The sequence below is a fragment of the Cibotium barometz genome, chromosome 18 (genome assembly GCF_041138505.1).
Source record: "Cibotium barometz isolate CiBa-2024 chromosome 18, ASM4113850v1, whole genome shotgun sequence".
Lineage (NCBI taxonomy): Eukaryota > Viridiplantae > Streptophyta > Polypodiopsida > Cyatheales > Cibotiaceae > Cibotium > Cibotium barometz.
The window spans coordinates 7,724,759-7,738,303 of NC_141063.1; the positions used below are offsets into that span (position 1 = coordinate 7,724,759).

Below are 13,545 nucleotides of genomic sequence, written 5' to 3' on the forward strand. Positions count from 1 at the left end.
CGATGATCTTTCGATCTCTGTGGCTTCTTTGTCTTCCTTTCCCTTACCTGTCATGAGGAAACTGCATCTGAAAGAGTAGGCCTAGTAGTAGCTTCCTTGTCTCCTCCATGATAAATAGAGTGGGTAGCTCTAGATCCTCCCGCAATGGTGACTTCTTTGAGCTGAAGATAGGCTTTAATAGCTTCAACTCCTTCGGCTTTAGTGGCTCGATCCTTGATGAAATCTTCAAACATTTGAGCCCTTCTTTGGTCCTTTTCCTTTTTGGCTCTCCAAGCTAGGAATTCTTCATCTTGGAGAAACTGTCTGATCTGTTGAAAGTCATGATACTCATCCTTTCTTCAAGAGAAATCCTGCTTTGATACCACTGTAAGCCCAGCGGTGCGTGCAGTGATAGTCTCAACCACTTGTCCAAGAGAAAGATATAAAGAGAGAGAGGGGAGAGAGAAAAGGGAATGGGGATCTTGCACAGCACAGCACACTGAGCGGGGAACAGGCTTTGTCCCCTTTCAGGAATTTATTCAGGAACAATCCATGGGCACGCTGGCCAGGATTTCACATTGTGAAGTTTTCATCCGAGTTGGTATTGTGATAATTCTTTCTCTCTTCAGCGGTATAATTGCCCTATCAACTACTTATTTGCTATACTAATTCTTTATATTTGCTACTTTCCTTAGTCATTATGGCTGAGTCTACCCTGCATCTCTGGAGGTTTGACAAAAACTCAGTAGGAAGGGCTTTGTGTGAATATATGCTCGTATGTGTGTGTGTGTGTGTGTGTGTGTGTGTGGAGTGCGTGTGTGAGAGCATATCTTGATACAGAGTTCTACACCCACTATTGGGCACTGATGACGTTAGTGGGGATGTCATAGTATCTAGTCCATACTATGCATAATGGAGTTGATAGTTATGTATATAACATGCATGTTCCTAAAAGGTGAATTTGGGCATGACCGTAGTACGTACATGTGAAAAGCAAGTTGGAGAAGGTGTTGATGGCGAAGAAGAAGATCTCCATGATCATAATGGTGCCCACACAAACTCCACGATCTCCTTCAATCTTCAATGATCTTGTTCATAGTACTACAAGAGAAGTCCAATCCTTTTTATACTTGTAAGAGACCCTACTTTCTGCCAAAAAGCCTTCATGCTTTTGCTTTGCCTTTTTATGCTTTGCTTTTCTGTTTTTGTCTTTGCTTTTGCTCTTTTTAGTTTTATTAATAAAATATTACTCAACTTTTGGTGCTTTGCTTTTCTGGCTTTAAGGCCTTGCTTTTTGGCGTTGCTTTTTGAGAAAGTGCCTTTTAGCTTTTTGGTCCGGCTCAATCTACTCTTTCCAATGGTGCCCTTGGCTCGCGGTCAACCCTGTTTGACTTTTTACTTTTTCTTCCTTTTTGACCAAGAATGGTGCTTTTTCTTAATCAAACCTTATGGACCCTGTCCCCATGTCTTCTTCCACCTGTTTAGTGTCCGGACATGGATTTCATCATGTGAAAAGAGCTAGGAGGACCAAATAGTTACACTAGTCTGTAGCAAGAGAGCCTTTTTTTATGAAGAGAGAGGGCTCCAATTTATAGATTTGGGCCTCCCATGAGCTAAAATGGCAAGAGAAGGCTCTAATGACAAGTGGAGAACTACACAATAGCCGAAGTGACAAGTGTGAGGCCACTTGTCTCACTTTGCACTTGTCTCACTTTGATCCACTTTCTTGCCACATGTCCCAATCTAAGAGATGGATTCTCCCATAATCTTTACCTTAAAAAATATCCCAATTAGTAGACCTTTTGCCAAATGTGCTTTGGCATTTTCCCCTATTTGCTCAATTCCAGATGTAATGACGCGAACGGAATTTCCATCGGAGTCGGGCCAAAAATAGTAACCCTTCTAGATTTTAGGAGTGTGATCCTTTGTATTCTAGGATAATCCCCCATTCCCAAAGCTTGTACTTGCCAAATATTTAGACGTCTTGGAGTCCACCAGACCCCTTTCATACCGGGAAATGTCCAGGCTCGTGATAGGAACCATTGTTAAACTTTCACACAAGTACTGTACTTGTTGTCTGTTGCTCGTAGCTAGTCTTCCACACATGTATATGATGTTGGAAATCAATGCTCCACTCTCGTCACTGTCAAAATACGGGTGATGGGTTGCTCTATTTTGTGAGGCTCCTTGTATGAGGAGTTAGGTGCTATGTCAAGCACCTGGGTGCCGGATAGTTCCCTAGACTCCGGATGTTGGCCAGTGTGGTCGGATGGTTAGGAGAGACTTGGCACCATGCCAAGTAGGATGTTGCATGCGCGGAAGCCTTGCTGTACTGATCCATAGCTCTAAGCTTGATTAAGAACATTGATGCTAATTAACACATGATTAAGACGGAGAGGAGAGAGATTTGGTGTTAGGTTTTTCTTGTATTACTATGGTACAAAAAGGTAACTTGATGCTTGTACATGATGTAGGTCTATGATCAGCCCCATAGGGGTGACCTAGGCCCCCTTCTACATGAGTCTTACTGATTCTAGATATTGTTCTACATGAGTCTTACTGATTCTAGATATTGGAATGCTTAACTAATGACTTGCAGAATTCTGATTTATGAGTTATGCTTATATATGGGTGAGAAAGGTGGTTGGCCAATACATCTTCAGTCGGCCTGATGTGTGGACAAAGAAATGCCATAAAACATGGAATAAATATCATATCTGCTGTATGCGCTGCCCACACCTGCTGCCCTATTAGATGACACCTGTCCAACTGCCCTGGAGAACCTGCAGGCTGCCGACAGCACCTGTGGAAGCTACCGACAGGGTACTCCAATGATGGTGATGATGTGCATGATGATCTGATGCTGTAATGCTGATGATGATGATGTAGATGATGGTGCTGCTGCTTGTGCTATTGATGATGATGCTTCTACTGACACCGACTCTGATGAAGATACTTCTGATGCTACTTGACTGCTAACTCATTAGGGATTAAGTATATTCATGCTGAAGATTAGCATGGCACGGTCATGTACACGACATTTCCGTTCTGCTAAACTTGATGACGAGGTGGAGACTTTGTCATCCTTCCTCCCTGGACTTCTATTGACCTTGAACTACCATTGCTTACTGACTTTGACTTCTACTAATTGACTGATAGTTTTGGTCTAAACACCTTCACTCCTGATCTCCACTTCCAAGTCTTTGATGAATAACTGAGCACCTGTTCACTGCTGTCCCCATGCTTGCTTTCCCTTAACCTTGACACAGTGGTGGGTCACCTCCCGGAACTGATCATGCCTGTTGCTAGGCCTTTGGAAATGATCCGAGAGCTTAATGAGGTACTGGGTATGCGTACCTACCCTCAGGGAACGCTTTCTCTGACTTTGCTTGTTGGCATACCACTCCATCTACTACCCTGCTACACATCCTTTCTACTAGAATTGTGCACCTTCCTTGGGACATAGCTTAGTGGGTTGAGCTTGAATGCTATGATACCAATGTTGCATGCGCGGAAGCCTTGCTGTACTGATCCACAACCCTAAGCTTGATTAAGAACATTGATGCTAATTAACACATGATTAAGACAGAGAAGAGAGAGATTTAGTGTCAGGTTTTTCTTGTATTACTATGGTACAAAAAGGTAACTTGATGCTTGTACATGATGTAGGGCTATGGTCAGCCCCATAGGGGTGTCCTAGGCCCCCTTCTACATGAGTCTTACTGATTCTAGATTTGGAATGCTTAACTAATGACTTGCGGAATTCTGATTTATGAGTTATGCTTATATATGGGTGAGAAAGGTGGTCGGCCACTAGTACATCTTCAGTCGGCCTGATGTGTGGACCAAAAAAATGCCATAAAACATGGAATAGATATTATATCTGCTGTATGGGCTGCCCACACCTGCTGCCCTGTTAGATGACACCTGTCCGACTGCCCAAGAGTACCTGCAGGCTGCCGACAGCACCTGTGGAACCTGCCGACATGGTACTTCAATGATGGTGATGATGTGCATGATGATGATGATGTAGATGATGGTGCTGCTGCTTGTGCTAGTGATGATGATGCTTCTTCTGACACTGACTTTGATGAAGATACTTTTGATGCTACTTGATTGCTAATTAATCAGGGATTAAGTATGTTCATGCTGAAGATTAGCCATGGCACGGGCGTGCATGCATGTAAGGGTGGACTGATTGGGTAGGAGGAGATCTTCTGGGGGACACCTAGTTGTGGGCCCGAATGGGCACCTAGACGACCTTTGATGGGCTGGAATCTATGTCAAATCCATACGTCTATTTAGTCTAATATGGTCTTAGTTGTGTGATGTGGTTGGTCCGGTCCATCTGGACCAATTGCGTAGGGTGGCTGACATGGACCGACCTAAGATAAGACCAACCTTGGGTACCATATAGACGTGTTTGGCAATCTCCTTTGACAAATTGAGATCACTGTGATTAGATATATCATCATTACCTTGCGCAGTCTTGTATGTGCATGACATCCTTTATCTAGAGTCTACTTAGATCGCCATCAAAGCTCCTTGCAGGAGTGCATGGGTGGGCAGATGCCATCAGTTTGTAACTTTGGTGTGTAACAATAATTCAAAATTATCCTCCATCTCTATTGCATCAAGCTCTGTTGTCTTGCGATTATTCCATGCAGTTGTATTTTCTTACATGGTAGCAAACCACATGCTGTAGACAAAGCTTGTTGGTAAGTGGCTCTTTTGGTAGCAGATTTGGGAAAATAGTGCAACTTGTTGTCATAAGGGCTCGGCCACCACCATTCTTGGGCGGCAATGGGAATTTGGATGGAACCAACTGTACGCAAATCAAACATGGATTCAAAACCTTGAGAATCAACTAGCGACCTCTCTACTCTCCTTAGGGTGCTGACGCTATCCGATCGAGATGGTTAAACATGGCTTTGATGCTTGCTTTGAGAGTGTGAAGTAAATCTGCAAGCTCTGCGGGATCCACAACAAGTCGCCCAAAACTAGGGATAAAGAATAATGGTGAAGGATGAAAGCCTTTTGTCACGATTGTGACTTATCTCCTATTTTAGTCCCTAATTACCGTTAATCATTGTAATCATTGAAAGGACACCACACCCTATCACATGGGTATTGGATATCACAAGAGATCACTCATGGAGCTATGGAGGATGAAATATCATCATGGTGGAGTGTGTAGAAGAGAGAGAGAGAAAGAGAAGCAATAAAGCTCAAGTATGAGAGAGAGATTGCATAACTTGAAATAATGTGTGAATGAAGGACCCAAGAACATGATTTTATAGGCTCTGAGCCTTATCTTTTGACCCTAAATAAGAGGGTGTTCACACCACTAAGAACACTTGACTAGACACTAGAGTAAGTCCGAAATATCCAACAATGGGTCACCATTAAAATTTAAAGGACACATCTCTTCAAAGAGACACACCTATTGATCAAAGGACACATCTCGACGTTCGAAGAGCATGACTATTCGTTCAAGAGCCACACCCCTACACTAAGGGATGTGCCTCTTTAGTTATACCTCTTCGGGCCCTATTTAAGAAAGGCCCTGATTGCCCCATTCAGCCTTTGTACATTCCAAGTTCTGTTCCATCCAATCAAAGTACCATAGACCCTTTGATAGGTTCTTATGTGCACACTTGAGTTATGTTCTTGTGGCTACCCTCTTTTTTGAACGAGTCGTTTGTTGTTTCTGGTGCTAAGCTTTTGCAACCTATGGTGCTAGCTCAAAAAGTGTGTTGATGTACATTATGTGCTCGATCAACTCCATTATTTTCACGCGCATACACGTGGACATTCCTAATTAGTAGGCTTAGGATTGGATCACGTAAGTCAAGTCTTCCACATGTCACATTGGTATTAGAGCCTGAGACTCAACCAAGCTAAGCACTAGAAGTCCCAAGAAGGTGCACAGATCCATCGTAAGGATTTAGAAACGCAGCAAGGATAGTAGTCATGGGGTTGGTTGGCGTCCAAGGAGAAGGCCAGTTCGTCCACTGCAACAACAGTATCTATGACACCAACACCATGTACTCTTCCTCTCGCTCCCACTAGTACCACAACTGCTCTTCACTTCTCAGCGTGGTCACCACGAAATGCGTTTCGTTTTGCTGTTGAAACGTGAAACGCGTTTCACTATTGAAACGTTTCAATCATGGAGGTTTCGTCCAACGTTTCAAGGCGGTTGAAAAGTCGAGAAGGAAGAAATAAAAACGTTCAATATTGAACATTATTGCAATTTGTGCTTGCGGCTCCACCAATTATGAGGCATGTTATATTTTGTTTATGTATCATGTATATAGTATGACTCAGAATGAAGAAATCACTTAGAATTGTCCATGGATGCAATCAACAATACATCGTAGTTTTAAACTTTGTTTGGTTATTCGCTATTGGATTTTGGTATTTTTGTTTTCTTGATTGTAAGTATTAAAGTAAATCTGTAAATAAGTTTGAAGGCCCAAATTTGAAATTTCAGATTTGGGTCCCTAAATTGGAGAGGGAAATTACACTTTCGCTCTCCAATTAAAGGCCCAAATTTGAAATTTCATATTTTGGCACGCCCAAATTTGAAACTTCATATTTGGGTTCCCAAATTGGAAGGGGAAATTGCACTTCCCTCTGTAGTTGAAGGCCCAAATCTGAAATTTCACATTTAGGCCCGTAAATTGGAGGAAAAAATTGCACCTTTTCTATCCAATTGAAGGTCCAAATGTGAAATTTCAAATTTGGCTCCCCAGCCTTTAGATTTTATGTATATAATTGTTTTGGTCTATCGTTTCATTGTCCACCTGCCACAACGTTGAAATGTTTCATTCCAAAATAAATCGTTTCAGCAGTGAAACGTTTCGTGGTGACCAACCTTCTCAGTGATCCTCGGCCGACATGATATGGTGATGTGCTGAGGGATGCTTCATGGACATCTGGTGTCCGTACTCTTTGATGGAGGAGTCTCAGAGGACATTAGAGACCGTGTGATCCTCGACTGGCATGATACGATGATGTGCGGAGGGATGCTTCATGGACATCCGTTGTTTATACTCTTTGATGGAGGAGGCACAGAGAACATCATTAGAGACTGTGGGATTGAGCGGTTGAAGTTGCTTACGACGGTGGATACTAGTGGCGTCGTCCTAACCACTGCTATCAAAGGCAAATAGAAGAAATCGAACCTGTTTCGGGTTGCAGAGACCTTGGAGAATGCTCCTTGGTTTTTGGGGAGTTTTCTTCGAATGTCGCACAGTCAAGGTGTCACCTTTGGATGAGGTGGATATTATTCTAGGCCACCCATGGTGTCATGTGCACACATGGACATGTCTAATCTCAAGGCTAGCCCCTGAAGTTGGCAATAGATAAACAATATTGTGGGGCAGTAGCAAGTCCTTGATAGCCACGAGAAGGCATCCTTTTGGACCAAGACCACGTCGGCTAGGCATATCAGGTGGTTTACCTCAGGTCAGCAACATTTATGCAATTGTCTCCGTGGAGCTGGCCAAGCAGCAGTCGGCCAGTTGTATGACTTCCAACAGCCTATAAATGGCTAGGCATTGCGTTATTCTTGTCATCTGACCACAGGTCTGATATTATCTAGTTTACTTTTTGGGGATGGCCAAAGGCATCCAGAATTTGTACATTCATATTTACGTCTTTTTGTACCATATAATATACTGAAAACCTCTCTCTCTCTCTCTCTCTCTCTCTCTCTCTCTCTCTTCTCTTTGTCTTTGTTGGTGTCTGTTAGAAGTCAATATTCAATATACTTAGGACTCAAAGAACAACACCACAAGTTTGTTAGAAGTCATCTCCTGTCTTTATCTAGACACCAGGGTCTTTGTTGTGGGTGTGCCCGCCCTTGTAGGTGTTGTTCTCATTTTTCCTCACTCCCCGTATTTTTCCCCCATTTTTCCCATTTTTCTATGGCTTGGGTGGCTGCACTGTGGTGGCTGGAGTTCTCAGGTACTGGCCGACTGGTCAATGAGCTGGCCGACTGTACCTTCATGACCCCGACTTCAGATCTGTTGTGGCCGACTCATGACAGCTGATTGACTGCTATTTGTGGTTGGTCGTGGAAGTTCAAGGCCTGTCGGCTGCCTCTGATGATGCAAGCCGATTGCAGTATGGGGGCCATATAAAATGGCCCCATTGCCCCCTTGTCATAGTGTCTTGTAGTATCTTGTATTCGGGATCTTCTTTGTGTATATAGAGCAGAGTTACATGCTTCTGTCTCTCTCCTTCTCTTGTGCTGTTTTTCTGCACTGTTCTTGCTCAAGTGTTTCCAGATTTGGTCATCAACTCCGCTGCATATTCTAACATGGTATCAGAGCCCGGGCGTGTGTGGTCTCGGGTGGCTCAGGCGTGTGTCGTCCTGGGCGACCCCCTCGTGCCTCGGTGGCTTGCGGAGCTCGAATTGAGGGAGGGTGTTAGAAGGTTGGCGATTTCGAGCGTATGATCTATGGCTAGAAGGTGCCTTGGATTATCCCATAAGTGGAAGCATGGGAAGTTGAAGAGCCATATATAGGCTAGAGTGGCACCTTGTCATAATCATCTCCTCCGGCCGGTGTTTTGGGAGACAGCTCACCGGGACATGGGAGCCCAGTGGAGGGATGCTGTAGTGCCCGTTGTGTGTTGGGGGTGTTCGTGGTGCTCGATGGTGATGCGTCTCCTACGTGCGTTAGTCTTCCGCTGTGCATTTTGACATGGTATCAGAGTCCTAGGCTCTTGATAGTTCTTGGGATTTGTGTGAGCAAGAGGGGGACTGTTGTGTTGCTGATTGGTGGACTGTTTTGGATTGAACGGCGGGCTGATTTGCTGGACAGCCACTTGCAGGTGTAAGTTCTTCTTTGTTCCCACTCACCCACCCTTTTTTCAAAGTACATCCCCGCAATGGCAGATTTGTTAGAGATGGCCGAGAGGCATGTGAAGATCCCTACACTCCCCATGTTCCAGGTGGACCGTCAGTTGGATGGGAACAACTACGGCATATGGAAGGTTATGATGGAATTTGTTCTGGAGTCTTACGACCTTGCTAATTTCATCGCTGTTGGGGTTCCACGGCCGGAAGTAGAGGAAGGGGAGTTATTGTCAACCCGAAGGGACCGAGAGGCACATGCACAGTTATGGGATCGTGTCAATGCAAGGGTCCGTTCATTTATCTTCCTCAACTGCACACTGCAGGTAATCAATCATGTAAAGCATATGACGCTAGCCAGAGGTATATGGCAGTATTTGGCTTCTCTTTACAACAGGGTATCACCCATGAAGAGGATTTCCTTGGAAGTACAGATGCGGGTTATGAGCCCTGCAAAGTCGTTGACGATGCAGGAGTATATCAACAAGCTGCAGGCGCTTCAGCAGGAAGTTCTTCAGGCTAGGAAAGAGAGATCGTTAGAGGACATAGCAATAACATTGCTGTCGCACTAGCCCTCTCAGTACTCAGCATTTTACTCGTCTTTGATTACCAGTGGCAGGCTTAGCACCATCATGTGGGAGGAGCTTGTGCCCATGGTCTTGGACCAGGAGGAACGATTCACGAACCCTCCACAGGGTGGAGGTTCGGAGGCCTTAACTGGCCAACGGTCGAAAGGCCGTAACTCAGGCAAAGGGAAGGCTTCATCGGAGAAGTCTTCTGAGAAGAAGACCGAGAAGGGTAAAGATTCCTCAGCAGCAATCCTGAAGACTCTGGCTTTTGTGCACTTGGAGGTGATGGATACCGATGTTTCATTTTCTTTAGGCAGGGAGGAGGTTGGAGGACTCTCCGCAACGGATACTCAGGAGTGGATTCTAGACAGTGGTGCCTCCAGGCACATGACTCCTTCCCGTTCGGCCTTACAGGATCTCTGCAGGTATTGTGGTCACATTCTTACTGGGTATACATCCACTAATCCCAGTTCACAGTGAGGGCAGGTTGGAGATAGTTCTCGATGGCAGAGGGGGGAAGCATTCCTCCCAGGTGTTGTATGTTCCATCACTTGGTTTTCATCTGTTGTTGTCAATGCATCAGGTTTGCAAGACTAGTGTACGGGTGGAATTTGATGAGCATTTTGTTGCTCTCCGAGACAAGGCAACATGCCAGGTAGTGTGGGAAGGCGGAGTGGAGAATGGAGTTTACAAGCTTTCAGCACTCTCTCTCCTAGGTCCTCAATTTTGTGATGAGTGGCAGTCTGGTAATGGCTCAAGTGTGGATACGCTGTAGGTGTAGGCTTTCCGGGATTAGATGGAGGATAGCTTGCCAGTTGATGGCAGCAGTTGGGAGGAACTTTCCAGTACTGATGTTGGTGGTTCTTGTGTTTGTTAGTCAGAGGAAACTGAACAGGTAACTTATGCTCTGATGTCTCGTAGTATTCGGGACAAAGAAACTCCTGTAGATGAGGATGTTCTTTCCACAGGGACCTCTCGGAAAGCCAGGCAGGTGGCAGTTGATTACTTGCAGAAGGAGGTGGATTCTCCAGGCTTTGTGGTTCCGGATTCAGAGGGGGTGGTTGACAGGTTTCAGAAGGCCTTGCATGGTCTTCAGCAGGTTTCCAAGATTTGGCTTTCCACCATAACAGGTGTTGATCCTTGTGAGCAGTGTGATGCCTCTTTGACTCGGAAGCAGAATGGTTCATTGATTTGGTTGATGGATACCAGATTGGACGAGAGCTTCCTGATGAGGTTGTTGAGCTCATGGTTGCATATGACTCTTTGGGAGGCAGGATTGCGTATCTTGTGGTTTCTGCAGCATGCGAGGATCATGGACTCTTTTACACAGGAGGGGGATTGATGGATGGAGTCCGACTCCACGGTTGGAGTGACTCAGATTGGAGAGGAGATCTAGACGCGAGGAGATCTACTTCACACCCAAGAGCAGTTTTACGGAGGAGTAAGAGGCAGTCATCTTTTGCCTTGTCATCGACAGAGGCAGAGTACCGGGCTGCTTGTGGTGCTGCTTGTGAGGTGGTAAGATTGGAGAGGTTGCATGGCAGGATTGTGCTTCCACTGGAGGAACCCACGGTCATCCAAAGACACTTTGTTCGTGAAGAGATCGTTGTTGATGACATCTTGCTAGAGTTCTGTTCGACGGAGGACAGTACGGTGGACCTCTTCACGAAGTCGCTATCTCAAGATTTGCTCAGGCAGCACCCCAGCTCCTTGTGGTTGGTTTCACAGCCAGGAGCTGAGAGGGGGTGTTAGAAGTTATCTCCTGTCTTTATCTAGATACCAGGGTCTTTGTTGTGGGTGTGCCTGCCCTTGTAGGTGTTGTTCTCATTTTTCCTCACTCCCCGTATTTTTCCCCCATTTTTTCCCATTTTTCTATGGCTTGGGTGGTTGCCGTGTGCTGGCCGACTGGTCAATGAGCTGGCGGACTGTACCTTCAGGACCCCGACTTCAGATCTGTTCTAGCCGACTCATGACAGCTGGCGGACTAGTATTTGTGGCTGGTCGTGGAGGTTCAGGGCCTGTCGGCTGCCTCTGAAGCAGGCCGACTGCAGTATGGGGGCCATATAAAATGGCCCCATTGCCCCCTTGTCATAGTGTCTTGTAGTATCTTGTATTCGGGATCTTCTTTGTGTATATAGAGCAGAGTTACACGCCTCTCTCTCTCTCTCTCCTTCTCTTGTGCTGTTTTTCTGCACTGTTCTTGCTCAAGTGTTTCCAGATTTGGTCATCGTCTCCATTGCGTATTCTGACAAAGTCGGGGGCTTTCCATTGTCGTACTTCATCTCGAGGGCTATTACCCGTTTGAAGGTCAATGGTTCAAACATACGCACATCCCATTGGATTTGCATGTTTGAACCATAAAGGAATTACCCTTTCTTAACCTCCTCAGGTTGTTGCAACTGTAAAGCTAAGTGAGTGACTATATTGGCAAATTGGAGGACAGGTTGTGCATTTTGGCGCAATCCCCTAAACTCATCCTCGAGCCACTCATGGTCATTAGGCGGTAGCCCCAAATTGGGAATTTGCATGGGGCCAATGAGTCCACCAAGATATTGCTTCCCCTTCTATGTAGCAGCTAGCTAACACAACTTTTTCCACATCTGACTTTCTACCAGCAGCAAAGTAAGCTTCAAATTGATGAATCCATGAAAACAAAAATGTGGGATCGAGTTTACCATTATACTTACTAAAATTCACCTTCTTGTGAAGGTGAGTCATCCATGAAAATAAAGGTGTGGGATCGAGTTTACCATTATACTTACTAAAATTCACCTTCTCGTGAAGGTGAGTCGAGGAAGTCACCGCAGCACTGCCCTTGCGTCAAGAGCGGCAAGGAAGCACTCGTGCTCCATGTATCGTCTTTGTTTCTCTTGTGCGGCAGTGTGAGCTGTTGCCTGCGTCGGAAGCTCGAACTCCTGTATGTGTAAGTCATGTAAAGCACAAGACTGCTGTGTTAACTTTGCAATTGAGTTAGCCGAGACAAAGATCTGTGAAGGGGTCTAGGAAGGGATCTCGGTGAGAATTGCCCTGCCCGTGCCTGGGGGGGGGGGGGGGGGGGGGCGGCGGTGGGGGGGTGTGTTTCGCCACTTCTCCAGGGCCCGAGTCAAAGCCCTTCGCTCAAGCAGATGTTCCTCATGATACACATAAATTGCTACAACATTGCTTGCATATCTCCACTGGAAACATGGCTTCCGGATGCAGTCGTAGAAGTAACAATTTCCTGAGGGATCTGGTTTTCTCTCATCATCAGATTTCGCCATAGTGGGAGTGGTCAAGTTTCTCGCTGTCCTTCATTGCACATCCCTTCTCAAACAGAATTGTTTTTCTTGTGATGCAGGAGAGCTCTTTACATTCGGGTACCAATTTGAGCCCCCTTATTGTACTTATCGGGTTGTCTCCAAGGAAGGGGTAATGCAAGATCCAGTTCTCATTACAGTTTCTGGTCCTATAATGATGCATGACTTTGCCATCACTGAGAACTATGCTATCTTCATGGATTTGCCCCTTTATTTTGAACCCAAGGTATGCACCCATATCATTTTGAACCCAAGGTATGCACCCATATCTTTTTTTGTGCGTAAGGTTTCCATGTCTCAATACTTGCGCTTTGTTTTTTCCCAGGCAATGATTAAGGGTGGGCTTGTTCTAAAGTTTGACAAGACGAAGAAGTCAAGGTTCGGGATACTCCCTCGGTATGCTAAAAGTGAATCAGGGATCCTATGGTTTGAGCTGCGTGCATGCTATGTATTGCATAACGGTGTGCATCTCTCTCTCTCTCTCTCTCTCTCTGTGTGTGTGTGGTTTGCGTTCATCCTGAGAAATCCTGGGTTCAAGTGCCATCACCACACTTCAGTGTTGTCATATGGATCATAAATGGTCCGTTGGCTTGCCTATGATGTTCAAACTCCTCTTCCTCTCTCTCTCTTTGTTTTCTCTTTTTGAAATACATTTGCATCAATCTAATTTCTAATCACATCATGTTCACACGTGCGTCATAAGTGCAAAACCACTTACGAGTACATGTGCACACATGTATGGATAAGTAAAAACCACTTGCTTATGCATACACTGCATGGGTATACCGTATACGTGTGCACATGTATAAACAACTTGCTTATGCATACATGTGCA

At 45.2% G+C, this 13,545-nt stretch overlaps 1 protein-coding gene across 4 annotated transcripts in view; it reads left to right on the forward strand.

Annotated features, from left to right (window-relative positions):
* LOC147628868 (carotenoid 9,10(9',10')-cleavage dioxygenase-like) overlaps window positions 1-13,545 on the forward strand; it is a 40,962-nt gene that overhangs the window by 21,268 nt on the left and 6,149 nt on the right. For all 4 annotated transcript variants that reach the window (XM_086812037.1, XM_086812036.1, XM_086812039.1 and 1 more), the window contains exons 8-9: window positions 12,752-12,936; window positions 13,036-13,171. In XM_086812037.1, coding sequence (XP_086668163.1) covers window positions 12,752-12,936; window positions 13,036-13,171 — 321 coding nt within the window. The remainder of the gene's footprint in view (window positions 1-12,751; window positions 12,937-13,035; window positions 13,172-13,545) is intronic.